The 16,255-nt window shown below is 48.8% G+C and overlaps 1 protein-coding gene across 1 annotated transcript in view; it reads right to left on the bottom strand.

The window, feature by feature from the left end:
- LOC148539613 (electrogenic sodium bicarbonate cotransporter 1-like) overlaps positions 1-16,255 on the bottom strand; it is a 325,398-nt gene that overhangs the window by 41,900 nt on the left and 267,243 nt on the right. The window contains exons 18-19 of the mRNA XM_088451237.1: positions 11,174-11,242; positions 154-327 (exon numbers count right to left, since the gene is read on the bottom strand). Of these exons, the coding sequence (XP_088307363.1) occupies positions 154-327; positions 11,174-11,242 (243 nt within the window). The remainder of the gene's footprint in view (positions 1-153; positions 328-11,173; positions 11,243-16,255) is intronic.

The following is a 16,255-nucleotide window of genomic DNA, read 5'->3' as shown; positions in this document are numbered from 1 at the left end:
ATGGTAGATGGAGCGAGGTCTCCCAAGAGTATTCATGTGAAGCACCTGTCTAGGTGTTGCAGAAAGGCTGAGGTAACAAAAGCATTACAATATAATACAAGCTTAATATATAATATATACATATTAACATACACGTGTATAGAGAACATTTACCATCAAAGGGAAAATAATTGCAGCCACTGTTGATTTCAATATCCATAAAATGATCAAACAAATTATTTGAATTAGGGTAAATAGGTGGACTTTCGGTAATGGAACATGGCGTAGATATATTAGGTCAGGCTGGTGCTTAGACGGGATGATAAGTAACTTCAGCCGTTCCATGAACTGAAAAAAAACACCACATTATTATAGCAAAATATAAATAAAAATGTAATGTTTTGTTTTTAAGAAAAATAAACAAGACAATATGGGTAAAATATTACCAGACTTGTTTGGCTATAGTCGCATGTAGTCCTGCAGTGCTTTCACCTTGTTTTTAAAATGTTGTCTTTTTGTTTTTGCTTTCTCAAAAAAGACATATGGTCTGATGCAGAGTTGGAAGTAAATCAGACACTGCTTAGTGCTCTGCATAGCCCACACTTGCATGCACCCCTTTCTAAGCATGCACAGTGCAAATGCACATAAGACACGCTCCACAAATGGGCATATGTACTCTGTGCCAGATTAACATCCACATGGGCCTTGAGCTGAAATTCATGAGGGGCCTATTGTGTGCCGCTGTTGGGGGTGTGACAAGTGCCGCAGCAGTGTGACTGGTGATGTGGGGTCATGTCCAATGTGGTGTAGGTGTGGTAAACATATGGGTGTGGCCTGTGATGTGGGTGTGTTTAGTTCCATGGAAGGTTTTGCGGGCGGCCACTGTTGGAAATCCGCCACTCTCTCTCCTTCCCTCCAAACACCACTCAATTTTTATATATTATATATATACAAATTGGGCTCAATTCTATTTCAATTCTCCCGGAGCTATTCAATTCATCATGCTGCTAAGTCCGACTAAGCATCTCTTCTCGCATCCCTCGATGCTGTTTTCTGCCCTTAGCGCCGGGAAAACAGCATCGCGCCAGGAAGTTTAGTCGGAGAATGCCCATTCTCGCAACTAAACACCCTGTTTAAGGTGCGAGAATGGCCATACCCCGACCTAACAGCGCGCTGAATTGAATAGCGCCGTGAGCTCATTCCCGGTGCTATTCACTTCGCATTTAATTGAATCGAGACCATTGAGCGCAGTGCCGCACAGATAAGACTTTGGGCACTAGAGTGTGTCCAGAGTCTATAGTGCATGCACAGGTCACCAAGAAAATGGCTGTGGCGGCCATTTCCCCTGTTCTGAGCATGCGCAAAACAACGGGAAAATGGCCACGGCGGCCTTTTTCCAGTAATTTTTTACAGTGCTGACATCGGCGCTGACATGGGACTCCTGAGTGGTAAGTATAATATGGGTGCAGGGTGTCAAGGGGGGGCCCGTGTGCACCGCACACCCTGTACCCATTATAAATATGCCCCAGTATATATATACACACACACACAAATATTCTAATATATATATACATATATATATATATATATATATATATATACACACACACACACATACACACACACACAAATATTATAATATATATATATATATAGATACACATACATATATATACATATACATAGGAAGCTAATATGGACCTGCTGGGCTGCCTTCCTTACTGATTCCTGAGCTAGGCGACAGGATGGTGGAAGCAGGAGGGTCAGTGCGCGGAGCTTCGGATGAGTTGGGGGGCGGAGCTTCAGCGGGTCGGAGGTGGGCGGGGCTACGGCCGGCCGGTCCATCCACCGGCCGAGGGGAAGGGATAGGAGGTGGGCAAAGGGTTGTGGAGAGGGATAAACTTAGCTGCAGGCGGCCGGGGGAAGAGTTAGCTGGGCTGGTGGTGACAGGAAAAAAAAAAAAAAAAGTATTTTTTTTTCCTGTCTCCACCGCAGCTAGTGTATGTGGGCCTAGTTTCAATGGGAGGCCTGGAGCTGTAGCTCCACCCGCCCCATTGTTAATCCAGCCCTGTATGTACTGTAATGCTTATTTCTATTATTTTATATATACATAATGTCCTCTGTCTGTCTACTGTGTCTGACTGTGTGTCTGGCTGACATTTGTGACTGTGTTTCTGTCTGACAACTGTGTGTCTAACAACTGTGTCTGTGCGTATGTCTGACAACTTTGTCTGACCGTGTTTGTCTGACGGTATCTGACTCTACTCTATCTATCTGCTACATTATTTATCAGGTATCTGTCTATCTGCTATTTATCTTTCTATCTAGTATCTTTCCAGAAACTACCACCAAGGCCCACCACAATAAAGGGACCTGAAGCCGACAGCATTATAATGAGTCACATTGACTCATTAAACCCCCTCGAGGGCCGCCAGCCGTCAGAGTTTTAACATCATGGTGATAAGCTGTGGTCGTGGATGCGATTCAGCCAGATCCTGCCCTTTCATCCTCTCTCCTCACTTTTCCTCCCTGCTACTCCCTGACTGGCCCAGCTCTACCTCTCTGAGGCAGTCCTTGCCACCTACACTGAGGATCTGATGTCACGATCTCGTGACCGTCCCCAGTGTTAAAACCCAAAGAAGGAGCCGCCATCCACGAGCTGCAGTTATGGAATCACGTAAGTAAATAGTAATATATTTGTCACCCTCCTCCTGTCACCTCTCCCTGTCACACACTGACTGTCACCTCTACCTGTCACACTGCCTGTCACTCACTGCATCTCCCTGTCACCCATTGCCTGACACCACACCACCATCCACTGCCTCTCGCTGTTACCATCTTCCTATCCGTCATCCACTGCCACTTCCTGTCACCTTGTCCCTGTCATCCATTGCTTGTCACCTCTACCTGTCAGCCTCATCTGTCACCCACTGCTACTCTGTCACTTCTCTCTGTCACCCTCTCCCTGTCACCCAGGTCCTGTCACCTCTCCCTATCACCTTTTCCATCAGCCACTGCTTATCACCTCTCCCTGTCACCTCTATTCTGTCACCCACTGCCTCTCCCTTATCCCTGTCACCAAGTGCATGTCAGCTTCTCCTATCACCCGTCCCGTCACCGACTACATATCACCTCTCTCTGCTATCCCTCCATGTCACCTCTCTCTGTCACCCACTGTCTCTCCCTTATCCTTGTAACATCTCCCTATCACCCTCTCCATGCCACCCCTCCCTGTCACCTTCCTCTGTCACCCACTGCCTCTCCCTTATCCTGGTCACCCACTGCCTATCACTCTCCCTGTCACCCCTCCGTCACCCACTGCTTCTCCCTGCCACCCAATGCCTGTCACTCTCTCCTTGTCACCCTCTTGCCTCTCTTTGTCTACCTCTTACCTCTTCCTGACACCCTCTACCTCTCCCTGTCACCCACTGCACTATGAACTATCTGTCTATCTATCTGGTATCTATCCGTCTATCTGATGTCTATCTATCTATCTAGTATCTGTCTGTCTATCTATCTGGTATCTAACTGTCTGTCACAACTCTCGGACGGATTGTGGATGTGCCCGTATTTAGGGAATTGGCTAGACGTAAATGGGTCACAGGGAGCAGCAGAGGTCAGAACCAGATATCAGGAGCAGTACAAGGGGTCAGACGAATTCAGAGTCACAAACAAGCCAAGGTCAAGATCAGGATAACAGGTAAGTACTAGGAACGCTGTAGTATGGTATGGAGCCTATACACTGGCACCTGTCTGGTGCCAGACTTCCTCCTATAGGAGAGGTTCACATCTCGCGCCAAACGTGACTTCACGGTTGGCACGCCTGTCCTTTTAAATTTTTTTGCAGGACGGCACGCACGCTCCAAGGAGATCCGCGACAGTCTGCATTTCCAGCCGGGATGCAGGGGATCCGGAGTGGCATCATGGCAGCAGGCACCGGGGACTCCCTGCCAGCCGCAGATTCCAGTGCTGCCGGACCCCGGTAGGTGGTAGCCGGGGTCCGGCACACTGTAACATTACCCCCCTTCTAGGGGTGGGTATTGAACATCCCACAAATGGTTTGTTGGGAAACTTCCGGTGGAACTTCTGAAGAAGCAGAGGCGCATGAATGTCAGAAGCCTTGACCCAGCAATGTTCCTCAGGACCATAGCCCCTCCAATCTACTAGAAACTGAACAGCTCCTCTAGAAACCCTAGGGTCCAGAATCTGTTTCACTTCATATTCCTCTTGATGGTCTACCGGAATCGCAGGAGGAGGGCTGCAATGAGTTGAGAAATGATTGAGCACCAAGGGCTTGAGAAGAGAAACGTGAACACATTGGGTATTCTTAGAGTATTTGGAAGTTTCAAATGATATGCCACTGGTTTGATCACCTGTAAGATCTGAAAAGGACCAATGAATCTGGGAGCGAATTTAATTGTCGGGAGCCTTAATCTCAGATGTTTGGTTGACAGCCAGACTTCATCACCAGGAGCTAGCAGTGGACCCCTCCTCCTTCATCTATCTGCAAACAGCTTGTACCTTGAAGAAGTACTACACAAATTCCTCTTTACCATCTTTCAGACCCTAAAAAATCGATTCCCTGTACCACGTACGGCTGGGAGTGATACTGGCTGAAGGCCTGGTAACTCGGGTAACACTGGATGCAGACCATACTGAACAAAGAATGGAGAATGTCCCGATGCCTCATGGTACAGGTTATTGTGGGCAAATTCAGCCCAAGGTAGCAGAGAGACCCAGTCATCTTGATTGGCTGAAACATACATCCTAATGAATTTTTCCAATTCTTGGTTTACTCGTTCAGTCTGGCCATTACGCTGGGGATGATAGGCCCGAAGAAAAGCTTAGATTGATGCCAAAGCACCTGCATAATGCTCTCCAGAACTTAGAGGTGAACTGTACCCCTCTGTCGGAAACAATGTCCTTGGGAAACCCGTGTAACCTAAAGATTTCTCTTACAAAAATCTCTGCCAACTTTGGTGCTGAGGGTAGACCTCAAAGGAATAACGTGAGTGACCTTGGAGAACCTATCCACCACCACCAGAATTGTGTTGAACCCTTGGCATGAAGGCAGATCAGTCACAAAGTCCATGGAAATGTGAGTCCAATGTGAGGGCAATCAGTCACTGGTACTGGCAAAAGGGAACCCGATGGAGAGTGCTGTGGAATCTTGTGCTGAGCACAAATATGACAGGCTTCCACAAAGTCCTTTACATCCTGACGGATCGTCGGCCACCAGTACCACCTGAGAATTAGTTCCAAGTTTTTTTTGACGCCTGCATGCCCACTGAAATATGATGAATGCGCCCACTGAAGTAGTTTAGCCCAAAGTTCTGAGGCTATGAATGTTTTCCCCAGTGGAATCTTGACCCTCTTGGTGGCTTCTAAGGAACAGGCAGGGTTTAGAATGGCCTTATCCTCCTTTACTTCTTCCATTTCAGCAGCACTAAATGCTCGAGATAGGGCATCGGCCTTGATGTTCTTATTACCCGGCTGGTAAGTAATCACTAGAATGAATCGATCGAAGAATAATGGCCCTGATTCAGAGCCGGACGCTCTGACCAGAGCGCTCGCTCTGAATCAGGGCCCACCTCCATTAATATGGAGCGTCCTCCTGGACGCTCGTATAGCTGTGGGTCACCACCCACAGCATATACGAGCGTGCAAAAAGATGGTCGCGATGGTCTTGACCATCGCGACCATCAGGAAACTGCGAGTGAAAGCCTGCGGTTGGGTTTCCCAACTGCAAGGCCAGGAGTGATTTTGGCTCTATCAGAGCCAAAATCATTCCCACTGACATCACTAGTGATGTCAGTGGGGCCGGCTTCAGACAGTAGGCGTTCCCTTGGGAACGCCTCCGTCTGGCAGGCACGCCCCCGGCACGCCCACCAAAGGGAGCGTGCTGTCAGTCACCATCGACAGCACGCCCCCTTTGATGAGACACTCCGAGCGAAGGAAAGTCCTTCGCTCACCGGGTCTCGCGCATGCGCACGACGGAGCTCCCTCCGTCGTGCGCATGCGCAGTGGGGAACATCGACCCACTTGCGAGCGTACTGCTGCTCGCGAGTGGGTCTGAATGACCCCCAATGACCATCTGGACTGACGATAATTTAAACAGTGAGCTGTCCTGAGGTACGTCAAATTTTTATGATCGGTGTAGACTGTTACGGGGAATTTAACTCCTTCTAACAAGTATCACCATTCTTGTAGAGCCAGTTTGATGGCAAGTGGTTCCTTCTCTACATCAGAGAGGAATTATGCTGTTGGTGATAACTTTCGGGAGAAGAACCCACAGGAGAACCACTTATTTCCTTTGTCTCTCTGTGACAGGACTGCCCCAACCCCAACTGTGGAAGCGTCCACCTCCAGAAAAAATGGTTGGTCATAATTAGGTTGTCTCAGGATGGGTGCTGAAAGGAAGTGCTGTTTTCAATGGACAAAGGCTTCCTCTGCCTCAGTTGACCACTCACGAGTGTCCTGACCCTTTCTGGTAAGAGCAGTGATGGGGGCAGCGATGGAAGAGTAGTTCCTGATGAATTGGAAGTAGAAGTTGCAAAAACCCAGGAAGCGTTGTATTGCTTTCAATCCAACAGGGACGGGACCAGTTGACAATAGCGGCAAGCTTCTCTAGGTCCATTAGAAGGCAGGAACCCGAAATGATGTACCCCAGAAATGCCAGTTCATTTTGTTCAAAAGAGCTTTTCTCAAGTTTGCAGAAAAGCTGATTAGCTCGAGAAAGCACCTCACATACAGTACATGTTGGCGATGACTTGCTATATCTTCAAAAAATATTAGGATATCGTCCAGATACACCACTACATATTTATACAACAGATCCCGGAAAATATGATTCATGTATTTTTGAAACACAGCTGGAGCGTTGCTTAATCCAAAAGGCATAACTATTTGTAGTGGCCATCTCGAGTGTTAAAGGCCGTTTTCCACTCGTCTCCAGATCGAATTCTGATTAAATTGTAAGCCCCGCGAAGATGTAGCTTAGTGAAAATCTTTGCCCCTTTAATCCGATCAAAGAGTTATGAAATCAAAGGTAAATGGAACCGATCCTTGAAGGTAATTGCATTCAGGCCCCGGTAATCGATGCATGGTCTCAAACCCCCATCCTTCTTTTTAACAAAAGACCAGCTCCAGCATGTGATTTAGACTCTCTGATAAATCCACGTTCCAGGTTCTCTGTAATGGATTCAGTAACTGCCTGGGATTCGGGAAGTGAGAGGGGAAAAATTCTTCCACGAGGTGGGACCTTTCCAGGTAATAAATCTATAGCGCAATCCACTCCCGATGGGCAGGAAGCGTATCTGCGGTCTTTTTGCTGAACACATCTCTGAAGGACTGGTATGGAGCCGGAAGCTGATCTTCCGAAGAGACAATGGAGGTCCGAATGATGCGATGGGGTGGTTTGACAGACAATAAACAAGACCCTCGGCATTGAGAACCCCATGACAGGATTTGAGGCTCTCTCCAGAACAGGGACATGCTTGCGAAGCCAAGGAAGACCCAGGATAACAGGACTCTCGGCTGACGGGAGGATATAGAACGTTATTGATTCCCGATGAAGAGCCCCTATTTGCATGGCGATTTCTGTCGTCCGTGAGTGAATGATAGCCATGGGAAGTTTATTTCCATCCACTCCAATGATTCCAAGGGGTTTTTGCAGTGGCATGCTAGCAATTCCTAACTCTTGGAAGGCGAGATTTCCCAATCTACATGGGTTCTTCTGGAGACTCAGTAGGTGCCATGAATCGTGGGGCCAGCTTAAAAGTGAAGCAACGAGACTGTTCCTTTTCTCGTGCTCTCTCTCTGGTGAAGGTATACTCGGATACACAAGGAGATCAGGTCATCCTAGGAAGTTGGCAATTCCCTGGATGCAAGGACATCTTTAATTTGATCCGACAGTCCCTGCGTAAATGCGGCAACCAAGGCTTCATTGTTCCACCCCAATTCTGAAGCAAGGGTTTGGAACTGTATGGCTTACTGTCCCGCAGATTGGTTTCCCTGTTTCAGCTGCAAGATGGCAGACCCTGCGGAGGATACTCGCCCAGGTTCATCAAAGACCTTCCAAAAGGCTCTCAAAAACTCAGCACTGTTGTTGACATGCGGATCATTCCTTTCCCACAATGGAGAGGCCCAAGCCATGCTTGACCTGACAATAGCGAAATTATATAAGCCACTTTTGTCCTGTCTGAAGGGAAACTTGCTGCCTGGACTTCGAACTGGATCGAGCACAGGTTCAGGAATCCACGAAAGCTGGTCATCATACTTTGTTAGATTCGGAATCCGTAGTGGTGCGGAAGCCCCTGCGGCTTGTGCCGTAGTAGATGTACCTGGTTGTACCGGAGGTGCTTCAGCGACACCAACTTGCTGCTCAGAGTCTGCAAACATTGCATAATCTGAGCCTGGTCTTGCTCTTGCTTCTCGACTCTAGCAAGTAAGTTCTCAAGCAGGTCTCGTGGTGACTGGCCAACAACATGGATGCTACTGGTAATCAGAGTATTCTGTCACAACTCTCAGACGGAATGTGGATGCGGCCCGTATTTGGGTAATTGGCTAGACCTATGCCTGAGGCACGGAGTCTAATGTGCGGGCGGTATTCACTAGGGACACTCGCAAGAAGGTATGGACACACAGGTCGCAGCCCTCAGGTTAGGTTCTCCTATACAGGTACTAATGGACACTGGATGAGGTGCAGAAGAATAATGTAGTCCACAGGCCAGGTCAGAACCAAACAGACAAGACGGTACCAGGGAGCAGACGTTAATGGGCACAGGTAGCAGCCGAGGTCAGAACCAGATATCAGGAGCAGAACAAGGGGTTAGATGAATTCAGAGTCACAAACAAGCCAAGGTCAAGATCAGGATAACAGGTAAGTACTAGGAATGCTGGAGTATGGTGTGGAGCCTATACTCTGGCACCAGACTTCCTCCTATAGGAGAGGTTCAAATCTCCCGCCAAACGTGGAGTCACCTGTCCCTTTAAATTTTTTTGCAGGACGGTGCACGCGCTCCTAGGAGAGCCACGGCTGCGTGCACTCCCAGCTAGCATGCGGGGGGCCTGGAGCGGGCGTCATGGCAGCAGGTGCCGGGGACTCCACGCCCGCTGCAGATTCCAGTGCTGCCGGACCCGGTAAGTGGTAGCCGGTGTCCGGCGCACTGTGACACTATCTCTCTATCTGGTATCTATCTGTCTATCTATGTATCTATCTGTCTAGTATCTATCTATCTGGGAGCTGAACCTAGCTTGGTTTCTTTATGTGGCAATTCTGTGTTTACAGTTTATTAGCTGAAGTACCCAGCATTGCCCGGGTTTAAATCTTCAAGCTATTAAGTTTTAATATGTGATGTCATCCAAATCCATCCTGTGGAAGGCCCAGAGCAGGCTGCCTGGGTCACAGTTCTGCCCGGCGCACTCTGCCATGAGGTCCGACCGGGGCCCCAACCACTCCATTAGGCATCCCAGACCAATTGCCACGCCTATGTGAAGTTTTCATCCAAAGCCATCCAGTGGAAGACCCAGAACAGGCTCCCTAGGTCAAAGTTCTGTCCAGCATACACCAATGGTAGGTCCGACCGAGAACTCAACCCCCTATTATGTGACCTGGGATCCAATGTTACCACTCTTTGAAGTTTTCATCCATATCCATCTAGTGGAAGGCTCAGAACAGGCTCCCTGGGTCAAAGTTCTGCCCAGTGTACACCAATGGGAGGTCCAACGGGATACTAGCCCCCTAAAACCTGGCCAGGATCTCAATCGGTGCAGGGGTGTCCGAATCCATAACCGGACAGACAAAAAACAAACAAATTAATTTTATATATAACATGTTCTGAGGCACTGTTAGCCTGTGTACACCATATTTTCCCTGAGAGGAGATGTAGCTTGCCACTTTGGATGACAGGGCCGGGCTCCTATGTGATTTATGCACACATAGGATCGTGGGACTGCAAGGAGGGGGACGGGGCTAAATGACGCAGTTTCTTGTCATTTAGCCTTGCACCCTCCATATGGAGCTGCAATTCCTGGCAATTATCTCCCCATCCTGCCCACTTTACTACGAAGTGTGTGGGATGCGGGAGATTTGGACAGTCTTCCGGGGGTGCAGGGGGCTACCCGAAAATCTGGGAGCCTCTCGCAGCTTCTGGGAGAGTAGGTAAGTATGGTGTACACCCATTACCTGTTTTCGTAGCACAAGCAATATTTTGTCTCAAAACATAGTGGTAGGTCAACTGGCTTCTGGCAAAAATCAACTCTATGGTGTTTGTGGCTTGGTTACGGGATCCCGGCGGTCAGAATTCTGACGCTGGCATCCCAACAGGACACCGACACCTGATGGTAGGTATCCTAACCCTACCCCTAAACCTTCCCTCCTACAGCCTAAACCTAACCCTCCCTCACTAGTGACTATCCCTAACCCTCTCCCTAGTGCCTAACCCTAATCCCTATCCCTCAAGCTAAACTCCAGTACTTACCGTCAGGATGCTGGCGCTGGGATTCTGACTGGTGTCAGGATTCCAGCGCCGGCATCCCGACCGCTGGGGATGTAAACTTCATCCCGTGAGTAAGCTAGAATAGGGCAAGGCATGATGTGAAGTATTATCTGTAAATTGCTTCATAATAAGTGTATGCTATATAAAAATACCTGTAAATTCATTCATACACTAATGGTCTATTTAGGAATTATTCAGAGCTTATCTAAATCTATAATTAGCAAAGCAGAAATAACCTGATAATTAGACAACTTGGACATCTAGTTTAGGTAATACGGGTAGGATTGAATTACTTCTGCTAAGGAAACCAAGGTAATTTGTGATCACTCAGCTGTTAATAACCTGCAACTCCTAGCATGTTATATTACACATCTATTTGGCAGAGCTGTAGAAGCACAAAAATGCACCCTATGCCATCCCCGTCCCCCAAAAATGCTGGGACCAAGGAATAGCTGTGTTTTTTTTCCCAAGCAGCATATCCCAATGATGCAGATGCCATTCCAGGCAACTTGTTTGCCAAACACCACAGGGCAGCAACAGTTCTGTCCCCCAGGGCCTGCGCCCCAGGGGGCAACACCGCTCGCCCACACATCCCTGCTTTTTGGCACTGACTTGTTTCATTGAGAAATTACAAAAATACTGAAGAGCTGCATACAAACTACAGATAATGAATATATAGAGCGTTTAATACATACCTGAATGCTTCCCAAAGCAGCCACACCCATTTGAAGAAAAATTCCATATAACACAGGCATGGGAATATACTAAACAAAAAAAATAATGAAAATGTGATTATAAAGTTCTGTGCAAAAATATAGAAACAAATGCTGACAGAATTTGACAATGATTTCTTCCTCTAAATTTGCCATTTATCTATTTTTCTTCCAAAATGTAATCTCGTCATTTAAGGTCTCAACAAGTGCAACTTATGCATATCATACACTCAGCTCATTTATTTCCCTGTGCCACCTCCAGACCCTGCCCAGCTAACGTCATTTTATGGTATTGCCATCTCGGTTTGGATCTGTACCTTAAATTACACTTTTTCCGAATTGAATTAGTAAAACCACCCTTCTAATTCTTTGGTTCAGGCTCCGCAACTTTACCCTCATACATCTCCAACAGTCCACAGCTTTTTCACTAATTAAATCTCTGTAAAATACATTATTTTCTTGTGGTAAACCAATGTGAACTTGAATTAATTGTACATAATGGGCCAAATGTTATGTTATAGGGTGAGAGTTTGCAGTGCCTTCTTCACACCTCCTTGAAGGCACCTGTGCCGAAACGCGTTGGAGACCCTCACATCTAACCCGACACCGATCCAGGCTGACCTCCACTAAAGATCCCCATCCCCACCAGGGACCACCAGTGCAGAAAGCTCTCAGCCCACCCGCCTGCTGGTCCGCACCGCTCACACCTCCAGTGACCGGCTCCACCCCGGACCAGCCCCTCTCCCCACCTGCTCCCAGGCGTGCTCAGCAACTCACTCCTGGCCAGGGGTGTCTCCACCGTCGATCCCCATTTCCACAAGGGACCGTCAGTGATAAGAGCATCCCGCACATCCGGCCGCAAGTCCGCCCAGCCAACATCGCCAGTGACCAGCTCCATCCCGGTCACACTTTCCACATCCCCCCTCCTCACTGGCTCTTTTTGAATCAGTATCCCGGGCAGACCACCCCCCAGGGGTGGTCCCAGCACACACGCTGCAACCCAGCCTCCCAGCAGCTCACCCATCCACATCTCTGGCTCCGCACCACCAGCGGCACGACCAAGAGCCAATTTCAGCTGCATACTCCGGTCGCTGACCTCCGCAGACCAATCAGAACAGCCGTGCACTTGCAGCACACCAGCAACACGCTGATCCAGCTCACCAACAAACCTGCAGCTTCCAACCTATCTGCAACGGCCGCAACGTCGACCTACATCACCATAACGAAAAACCTACCGGTAGGTAAGTACTGCCAAGACTCACACCAACACGCGGGACGCTGCACAGGTGTTCCAACCCACTCTGCAAATCCCCCCCTCCCCCCCCCCCGAGACTTCCTAGACTGTCGACCATAGGTCCAGCAGGGGTGACGTGCAAGGTCACTGAACCGCACGGGAAGGAGCCCCCTAAAAGGGTCCACCTACCTCCCCAGTCTCATCACCACTCATCACTGAACCCCACCCACCTGCCCGGGATCTTAACAGAGCAGCATTGTGACTACTCAATAAAAGATTTTGCCCAAAATTACTGTGTCTCGCTGGCCTCATTTTGATCCTATTCCATTCCCCTTTTCACATTACTCCAAACTACACTCCATACCCAATCACAACCTCCTCACTCCCAAAACATCACCACCACCAGAAGAAACATTCTAATTAACACCACTAACAAACACACACAAGTCATCACCATCACCATTACTAGCAGGAAGAGCGCACCTTACCCCCCTACCCCCATACGTTTTCAGTGCGGGAAAGGTACTCCCACACAAAGGTGCAGCACCCCGAAACCACAACACACCACCCCCTGGTCAACGAGAGCGCAGTTCTACCGCCCATCTTGAGATGCAGTGGGTGCCCAACACATTATACCACACTGTTGTGCCCGCCACATTGTCACACGGTGGTGCCCCACACATTATGCCACACTATAGTGCCCACATTATGCCATCTGTAGTGTCCCCACATTATGCGACACTGTAGTGCCCCCACATTATGTCACATTGCAGTGCCCACATTATGCCACTGTAGTCCCCACACATTATGCCACCTGTAGTGCCCACACATTATGCCACACTGTAGTCCCCACACATTATGCCACACTGTAGTCCCCACACATTATGCCAACTGTAGTGCCCACACAGTGTACTCAGCAGCAGCATGCTCAGGCAGCCGGCAGAGCAGCAGTCACACCCATGAGGCTGCGCTGCTGCTAAACTCCAGGTCAGAGGAGCATGTGATGGGCTCCTCCAATCAGAGTTCAGCACATGCTCCTCTGACCCCACTGCAGAGACTACTGGGATTTATTACCCAGTAGTGCACTGCAGTGATGAGCCTGACTGCACTGTTCCCCGGTCCGCTCTGTGTGTAGCTGCCGGCTGGGTCAGTCACAGCCTTGAATACTGCCCTGCAAGCAGCTGCACTGCAGCCTTCAATTTACAAATGCCGTTGGGCAGTTTGGACCCCTATATTGCGGCAGGCCCCGGTGCAGTGCACTGGCAGCGCCGCTGGTAGTTCCTCCCCTGACTGATATATAGACTTTTCTTTCAAGCTGTACATATACAGGAACTAATATCTTATTTTGCATTCATCCAGTTAGACAAGAGCAATTAGTTATATGTATCTAATATACAAATAAACCCCCAAATAAGCCAACTGCGCAGTGCAGCCCAAAAGCAAGCGCTATTCACGTGATCTATCTGATTCAGAGTTGTACGCTATACCATAACTCCCAACTCGTCCCGCATTCAACGGGACAGTCCTTTTTTTTCTGGGACTGTCCCGCTATCCCACCTGCGGGTCGCAGTATCCTGCGGTGGGGGGGAAGTTGGGGGGAACAGCGGGTAAGCAGAGGTAGAAGAGATGGCGTGCGCATGTGCACGGCATCTATTCACCAGTGTAGGGAGATGTTTGGGGCTGCCCAAAATCTCTGAGAGTGCTGGGCACGCCCCCACAGTGACATAATCGAGGGTCCCACGAGGCTCTGCCCCGTTTTCCTGATATACCGCCCCTTTTGAAGGAAGCCCCCCACCCCATTTTTTGGCCATGTGCACCTACGGCACGCGAGTTGTCCCTCTTTGCGAAACTAAAATGTTGGGAGGTATGCTATACTTTTATTTTCGCAGTTGAGCGATAATAGGCAATCATGCGCATGCATCTACAGTAAATTGCACAGTGCATCCGCCAAAGTACATTACTGTAGTCGCTCACAGAGAATATTTATTCGCAGTGAGATTGACAAACGGAGCATTTGAGGAGGTAATGGGAAGTGGAGGCAAAGAACGCAGGCGTGTTGTGATTGTTAACAGTGGTGTTAATATTTACTAGATCAAATCCTTTTCTTATATGAGCAGTCAGTAGGCACACACTGGGAAACTCTTTGTGGTAAAACTATTTATAATAATAAACTGGTCTGGTTTATCAACATACAGACATAACAGGTATAATACATCATTACTTCATAATTTTCTCCTTCTTCTGGAACATTACTGTAACAACCAAGTACATAACTATATACAGAGTGATAACACACTAACACTTTGTGACAGCACCACCTCCTGTCCCTCCAGTGTAATCACTGAAATACTACTTAAATAGCTCTGCCTAATTGACAGGCAGAGGCATTTAAGGGGCGATGCGGGTGCGGGGTTGGCTGGCGTTCCCAGAATCGGGGCTGTTTCTGCTGTTCCGTTTTACATATTCAGCAGTTTTTCTTTAAATGTAAACTTTTCTTACATTTAAAACATGCTTATTTCCTTATTATGCAGCTAGGTATCTGTAACTTTAATGGCTATTTTTTGTGTGTCACTGTATGTTATCCTGTGTTATCTATTTTCTGTACTGATCAGGGCCATTTCTAGGGGCGGGCGAGCAAATACAGTCTACAGTGCTGCGGCCATACAAAGTGGACACGGGCCGCCCGGAAGCCTGCTGCCCGCCCACTTCCCAGCCTGCTACTCGCCCACTTTCCAGCCCGGTCGCCGTGCACTAAAGGTTTTTTTTTTTTACGACCTCCTCACATCGCTTTTCCAGTGGAAGAGAGGTACTGCACTGTCAAGAAGGTGTGACAGGGCTGGGTGGAGACAAAAGGGGGACTGTCTGGGGACACAGCAGGGGGGGGGGGGACACGTTCTGTCTGGCGACACAGCAGGGGGGCTGGCTCTGTCTGGGGACACAGAAAGGGGAGCTGGCTGGCTGGCGATACAGAAGGGGGGGCTAGCTGGCTTTATGTGGACACATTTTCACTCTCCAGACTATTAAAACCACTCTCTTACCTCTCAGGTGCCTGTCCAGGATAGCACAGAGGTCCGCTTATGCTGCACATCACTCCCGGCTGGTGCTGAGGTCTGTCTGTGCTGCTTCTGCCCTGTCCACTCAGTGTCCTGTTACTGAGCATGGAGATAGCTTTCAGCAGCATGTCTTCCCAGCATGATGGCACACAGGCTGCACGCCAGAGTTGCCTCTTAAACAACAGTATGGGCACAGCCATGTTGAACACTGTAACCTAATGCTCTTCCGCCACTCAGAGTGCTGCTTCCAGACCAGCTGATCGCAGCATCTAAACCATGGGGATCCTCCCCTATAAATTCCATTTCCAGACTGGCATCTGTTGTCAGTACAATATCGCTTATTGCTGAAGTTACAGCTTAGTGCTGAGCTCCCAGGTACTCTGTATCTGAACAGTCCCAGTCGGTTATAACCAGTTCATATATCTGGTAATAAGTCTCTTATACCATCTTTAACACCAGTCTGGTTTTTACCACTGAGACTTGTCCTTACAGCCACCATCAGTTCCAACTGATACCTCCAACCATCGGTCTCATCCAATGCTTCCAACATCGGACTCTTATGAATTAAGGGCCTCATTCAGACCCAATCGCAAGCGCTGAGCGCTCGCAACCGGGTCGATGTTTGGAAACTGGGCATGTGCACGTTGGAGCCAGCTCCAACGTGCGCATGCGCGAGACCCGGCTAGCGACGGCCGCTCCAGGTCTCGCACCAAAGGGGGCGAGCTGTCGATGTTGATTGACAGCTCGCCCCGTTTGGAAGGTGGGCCAGGGGGGTGG

The sequence above is a fragment of the Taudactylus pleione genome, unplaced genomic scaffold (genome assembly GCF_031769625.1).
Source record: "Taudactylus pleione unplaced genomic scaffold, aTauple2 ptg000025l, whole genome shotgun sequence".
In the NCBI taxonomy this organism is placed as follows: Eukaryota; Metazoa; Chordata; class Amphibia; order Anura; family Myobatrachidae; genus Taudactylus; species Taudactylus pleione.
This window is presented reverse-complemented; position numbering and strand designations above follow the sequence as displayed.